This window comes from Sinocyclocheilus rhinocerous, unplaced genomic scaffold, assembly GCF_001515625.1.
Source record: "Sinocyclocheilus rhinocerous isolate Xijiao unplaced genomic scaffold, SAMN03320098_v1.1 scaffold407, whole genome shotgun sequence".
NCBI classification, from domain to species: domain Eukaryota; kingdom Metazoa; phylum Chordata; class Actinopteri; order Cypriniformes; family Cyprinidae; genus Sinocyclocheilus; species Sinocyclocheilus rhinocerous.
The window spans coordinates 925,259-932,267 of NW_015633444.1; the positions used below are offsets into that span (position 1 = coordinate 925,259).

General features: G+C 39.4%; 1 protein-coding gene across 1 annotated transcript; it reads left to right on the plus strand.

Annotated features, from left to right (window-relative positions):
- Positions 1 to 1,769: 1,769 nt before the first annotated feature.
- On the plus strand, positions 1,770 to 3,288 carry LOC107744055 (uncharacterized protein C11orf87 homolog). Its single transcript, XM_016557524.1, has 2 exons — positions 1,770 to 1,923; positions 2,369 to 3,288. The coding sequence occupies exon 2, from the start codon at positions 2,486 to 2,488 to the stop codon at positions 2,918 to 2,920; it is 435 nt and encodes a 144-aa protein (XP_016413010.1). The 5' UTR covers positions 1,770 to 1,923; positions 2,369 to 2,485; the 3' UTR covers positions 2,921 to 3,288.
- Positions 3,289 to 7,009: the final 3,721 nt, after the last annotated feature.

A 7,009-nucleotide genomic window follows, 5' to 3' on the forward strand; every position in this document is an offset into this window, starting at 1 on the left:
ATAGAAAAGTCATTGTCATAACTTGTTTTGATCAATGGTTTCATCTAAGTGCTGATAATGCAATTTAGAATTTATAGACCTATATACATTTATTTCCATATTAAATTCAAAAACTGCAACACTTTTCAGATTCGTGCACCTTATTTATTTGTGTGTATGGCATCACTGATTATCTAATGTTGTGTGAATCATTTCACAGAATGTTTATGAGCATAACATACTGAAAACAAATGTAGCTATCATAAAAAATTGCATTTGCAGAAGTCATTCCATTCAATAGATTTGCATTCAAATTATAGTTCTGCATTCTGTTTGCAGTGATTGAATCGGAATGTATAAGGCATTCTCAAGTCAGTTATGAATGACGCACATGCAGCCCAGCTGGAAATGGCAGTCTAGTTCAATCACGCGCTGCTTGTGCTGTTGTGTGGTTCATCATGTGGTTATGGGCATGATGATGGCGTTCTCATTTGAGCACAAAAACGGTTGGAGGTCTGTTTAGCTAACAAAGCAGGACCGGCACTCAGGTCAAATTCGTGACAATAAACTGACACCAAGCATTCACTATTAAAAACATTCAAGACTACGCTTCGGTGGTGTTTTCAAACGTTTCAGTAAACACAAATGTTAGTAAAAGCGCGTGCAACAACCTAATAGACGCCAGCATATGTCCCATTCACCTGAGCAACCAGGGGCGGACTTACCCATTAGGCAAAGGTAGGCGACCGCCTTGGGCCCCCAAAAGCCAAGGGTCCCCAAAAGCCAAGGGCCCCCTAAAATGCTTTTCATAAAGGAGATGCGCATTAAGGGCTGACACGCGAACGGTTGCTGTTTACGGTGTTTATTACCACGACAACCGTCCGAGTTGAACGTGCTTCTTGTGTATTCTGCTTGAAGGAGATGAAAATAGCATGCATCTGAAGCTGTCATATCCAATATTGAGAAACAGTGTGTATTATATGTTTATAATTGTTTTAAATGCCGCTTACTCATTTATAAGAAGTAACCAAGTAGAGGACACATATGCAGTTACTTTTTTGGTTGCTATAATCCTTAGGTGTGTAAATGTATAATTGCCTTTTCATTATTTTTTCAGTTTTATTTTAATTTGTAGTTAAAATAACTAAAAATAAATGTATTTTTAGAACATTAAAGAAAGCCATTTTAACATGTACATGAAAAATGTATAAATATTGGACACAACTATGGGGCACCATTGTGCAGCAGCAAGCACCACAACAAAAAAGGAAACTCAAGGTTGATCTAGGAAAATGTCTGCAAATGTATAGGGCCCCATTCCTATATTTTGCCTGGGGCCCCCAAATCACAAAATCCGCCCCTGTGAGCAACCTTACGCTTTCAGTGCCATTGCGATCAGTTTTAGACTGGGACTGCCAGTGTGTGTGACTTTATTTTCAGATTTACATTGCAAATACACCATACAAAGTTTTGTTTAATATGATTCCATCAATACCGTTCTAGTGGCACCAAATGACAAATGGCGCGACCCACGAACAGACTGCGTCCCCCACAAAGCAATAGCGTAAACATTTCCTATTTCTATAACGAATACTGTTGAAAGATGGTTAACTCTTTATTCTCATTCCTAATTATATAAAGTTGTCCGATTCCCTTATGCGTAAAGTTATAGTAAATGCGGGTGCAGCGCACTAATAGCATGGAGGGGACGTGTGTTGACGGCACGTACCCTTGTTTAACCCCCATACATTTGATTCACAAAACATGCACAGTCCTCTAAACGTACTGTATGGCTGAATGAGGCTGCTGGAGCGTTTGGTTGATCAAAGGCGATACGTCATTGCGAGCTGCAGCGATTGGCTGGATTCCGCTCCTTTTTCTCCACAATTTGCAACCACGACCGGTCTTCGCCTCCGGAGCAGCGACATCCCACAGTTGAGGCAGGTAAACTATCGGTTTTAATGTAGATCTTCGCATGTTCATTTGATTGATGAAGCTAGCTATTTCTTTCTCCTGTTTATGGGCTACTTTACGGTTTTCTTCAGACATTAATTGATGAGCAGCCCTGCTGCTGGCTGATCTGAAGGAATGCCGCAGTTGAGAAATGAATGCTGAAGCAAATGAATGCTTTTTTGTAATTGGAAAAGACTAGCTTGGGGGGGGGAAGGAGCACGGGCTGAGAGAATATAACGCGACATTGTTTGCGCACATACGCCGCAAAGTTCGCATTAGATCGCTTTTGTTCTTAAACAGATCATGTGTGTATGCGTCAAAGGTGTGGATTCGAAAGTGTTTTAAAGGACGGTTTCTAACGTGAATAGAAATGTAATTGATCTCTCTGCGCACATGCTCTTTTCTAACTCTGGATTCCTCATTGGATCTATTTTAGGTGGACTTATTTCCCTCAAGAGAAATGAATGCAATATAGCGCGCGCATTCGCAGGGCTGGACATTTCTATTCGCTTTCGTCTCCTCAATTCTTCCCTGCAATACCGAACCGGACTAAATGAGTGCCCGGACCTTGGAGAGACTGGTTTCCATTCCCCACTGTGCCTTAAACGGAACCGCTCGGACCAGCAATGGCACCTGCTTTGAGCGGGTGGACCAGCTGTTCCAGGCGTTCTCCTCCACCGTCGTGCTTTTCGTGCTCATCGCGATGATCATTGGGATAATATTCGTGTCCGTCACGACCTTCCACTTTCACAAAAGCAAGATGAAAAAGCGCAAGATACAGAAAGCCCAGGAAGAATACGAGCGCGACAACTGCAGTCCCAAAGCGGTCAAAGGCAAGCCGGTGGTCCGGCAGTGCATCATGGTGAGACCCCCCACGGCAGCGCGCAAAAGTGATCCAAACACGGAAGATCCTGGCGTGACAGAGGACGTGAGACACTCGGGACAGGGGAAGGATGATAACTTGTTGGAATCGGTCGCTGTGTCTTGATAACGCAGTGCCAAGCCTTTGGAGGACGCTGTAAATAACCTCTGTATTCATATGATATCACCTACGGAATATATCGATTCTTTGTATAAGCATTAGAGTTGATAAATTCTCATCGTAGATCCCGGAGGAGGCTTTGGAAGAAATCTAGGAACGGTGTTCAGTGGTTTTTGAGAAGGACTGAGGAAGACTAAGGAATGCTGACGGAATTTCTATCATAAATCCAACAAAGAGAGTATCGAGTAAGATCCTACTGGATAAAATGAAATGAGAAGGAATGAGTTAATCTAGCAGGATTTTGTTGAATACTAATTGATGGGATCAAATGAGAATTTCATAAAAATGAAATAATAATAATAAAAAAAGAAAATTCTTGGGAAAAAAAATCTAATAATTAATCTTAGGAATGAGTTAATCTAGCAGGATTTTGTTGAATACTAATTGATGGGATCAAATGAGAATTTCATAAAAATGAAATAATAATAATAAAAAAAGAAAATTCTTGGGAAAAAAAATCTAATAATTAATTTAAAAGGCTCTTACTGAATATTAATGGATTTTCTATCAAAATTAGGAGTCAATCAGATCAAACAGAAACCCTTGATGAATCAATGAATGTTCTGGGAACATGACATTAATAAGTTAATCCAGTAGGATTTCATCGAATACTTGTCATCTTATTGATGGGATCAAATGAAAATCTTCTAAAAATAAAATAGAAATTCATAAAATTCCTGGGGGGATAAATCAGTTCATTAATCTAAAAGTATATTACTAAATATTAATGGAATTTCTATCATAACTCAGATCCAATCCAATTGTGATTAAACAGGAGTCCTCTATGAACCAAATAAGATCATAACGTAGAATTAAAATTCTGGAGAAAAAAGACATTGATCATTCAATCCAATAATGGATTTCTATTATAATTCGGAGCATAATAAAATAAAAAAAAACTCAAATTCAGTAGGATTTTACTGAATCATAATTTGGAGCCAATCCAAACTGGATCAAATGTGAATTGTCTAAGAATCAAAGAACATCCTTCTGGATGAACTGAGGTGCCTGTTCTTTTAGCTAATGCTTTTCAGAATTTCAGTAAATCCAGTAGGATTTCGTTTTATACCATTAGGATTGTCTACAAATTAGGATAGACGTGCCATTAGCGTTTGGTGGACAAATTCAGGACCTGCTGCCAATACTTCAGAGTTTATTACTCAGTGGTGAAGGAATAGTGAAGTTCCTCAAAGTTAAAGGGACGGTTCTCTTGTATAAAGTCTGTACAGACGCTGTCCAGTGCTGAAATCAGGACAGAGACGACGGTCTTCTTCATGTGGAACTTCAACACAACTCGCAACAATTTCCTTTGTTTTGGGTTTCAGAAACTCTTAGGTGTTACTCTTTTAGGCAACAGTGTTGTTTCTTTCAACAAATATTGGAATTTTTCTTCATCTCAGTGGCTTTTTCAAGATAGAAGTGCAATTCGTGCCATTCTGGCTTGGCATGAATAGGTTTAGTGTTTTAACCCCTTTATCCCAGAGATTGTTAATGTGCAGTTACAGCCGCTAGTGGTAGTATAGCCTATACTTGTTTTGTTCATGGCACTGTATAATCATAGTAAAACTTATGTAACCTGAGGCGTTTCGGTTTTGTGTTACAGCTCTGTATTAATGCTCTCTTTTTGCATTTTTGCTCTAGATATAACACTAATGATTGAGTATTATATTTTTTATCATTCTAAACTAGTGTAACAATCGATACGAAATAAGAGAACATTTTAAAAGTCATTTTATGTATTTCCTTGACGTTGTGTTGAACCGGAAATGGAAGCTATGTATTGTAACAGATCGCAGTTTGAACTATTTGTTTTTATTTTGTTCAATGCATACTATTTTGAATTACTAATAAAGTATTGTGCAAATTGGTGTGTCGTTATTTGAATTCAAACGCACTCTCGATTGAAAACATCACCTCTGTGTTTAGGCTCTGCTGAAAAACAGCCTAAACCAGCCTAAAGTGGTTTGCTGGTCTTAGACTACCAAGCAGGTTTCTGCTGATCCACTTTTCCCAAAAGCAACATAAGCATGCAGATAGAAACATTTGTATGAATTATCTTAGAAATATGGACTGTTTCCAAAAAGCATAGTAACTTATGAAATAGTTGGAAATCACTGTAGCTCTATGAGTTTTCTCTGTGTGTTTACATTTATTAATATCTGTTTATTTTAAAACAATTAAATACAATACAGATATTAAATGAATGCATAAAATGAATAAAATAAGATTTGTGTGGATGTTGTCTGGTACAAACAAATTTGTGCCATGATTGTTGCACAGAACTTTATAAATGAAATTCCGTGAAGGTGTTTTTAAGATCAAAATGTTCTAATGGCTTTGGACGCTGATGAAAAATCAGTCATATATCACACGTCTTGGCTCACCAAAACATCTTCCCATGACATCTTCATCCTCTCAACAAGCCCTTCATCTTCTTCTTCTCGGTCATTGGACTGCTGTCTCCACTGACCCTGGAAGCTCTTGCCTCCATCCACAGGTGACTGTGAGAAAATTAAACATTACATCCTGCTATCAGATAAACATAGCCGTTATTCTGTAGAAGATCAATCCACACAAAGTAATAACAAAATTATGATTGACTTTGGTCTGGTTTGATGGTTTTAGAGTGGTTTTGGGCACTTGTAAGCCATCCATCCATCTATCATCCATCCATCAATCCATCCATCCATCCATCTATCATCCATCCATCCATCCATCCATCCATCCATCCATCCATCCATCCATCCATCCATCCATCCATCCATCCATCCATCCATCCATCCATCCATCCATCCATCCATCCATCCATCCATCCATCCATCCATCCATCCATCCATCCATCCATCCATCCATCCATCCATCCATCCATCCATCCATCCATCCATCCATCATTCAACCATCCATCCATTCAGAACTTAAAAAAAAAACATCATACATAGTTTTTCTTGACAGAATTCGCTTTTCCAGTTAAAATGACAGTTCTGTGAATTTCTTTCGGTTTCAACATCAGTTTTAAATCCAGGAAATGAACTGGAATGTAAACGTCACTCTCAGTTCAGTCCTGAATGGCGCACAATGCTGCTGTTGGCATGTTCCTGACGGAGGTGTAGGATGTGAAACACAGGAGTAACGCGCAGCTGTCAGCTGTCTAAACCGTACTTCAGAGCCGAATCCAATCACCCTTCACAAATCAAATAATTATCGTCCCTCCATCTACTGTATGTTAAAAGGCTAATTGCTTGACTGCTGCAGTATTCACTTTGTGTGGGACATGAACAATAGTGACAGAGGAGCACCGCTGGTTAGAGAACAACATCTCCTCTCGTCTCTGCTCACTGTTTTGCTTTCTTCTTGAACTGAATATTAGAGTGCAGCGGTTAGAGTGTGTGATACCACTGACAAAAGGGAAAAGAACAAACAGAAGATGTGGGAGATCTTTGCGCCTCCCCTGCAGCCAATCAGAGAGCGTCTGAGTAAATACACCTGTGTGTTCCTCACTGTGCCAAACTTGTGCCCACTACACAGCCCACTCTCCTCTCTATGTCTCAGTGTGTGTGGGCCGCCGCAGTCATCGGCAGCGCTCTGTACACGTAACGGCGCATTACTGTGTGAATTTATTATTTGCTATGATTGAGAAGATTACGGCTGGATGACTGTAATTAATCTGAAAGTTTATAAAATGTTTTCTTTTTGCTGAATCCATATGTCTTCTGTATGTTAGCTACTTCATCCCACATAGTGGAAGTGTTTGGTGATTTATCACAGTGATCTTCAGACCCCACATCATAACACAACGTTATTCCAGATGCACATCTGCATCAAAATGTCAAGGTCAGTAAAGGTTTTACCCGAACGAATCACGACATCACCACAGTTGGCCTCGCATGCAGTAGCAGCATGAAAAAATGGAAGGAATGCTAGTATAACCCGCAGCTCTCAACAGAGAGTCCCCTGGCCGGGACAGTAGTTTAGATATCCACTGGCACATATAACTGACTAACTAACTAACAAAAAAAATAAAAAATAAAATAAAAT

What these genes read in the sequence shown, in the direction of transcription:
- LOC107744055 (XM_016557524.1), top strand. Translation starts at nt 2,486, where the DNA reads ATGAGTGCCCGGACCTTGGAGAGACTGGTTTCCATTCCCCACTGTGCC.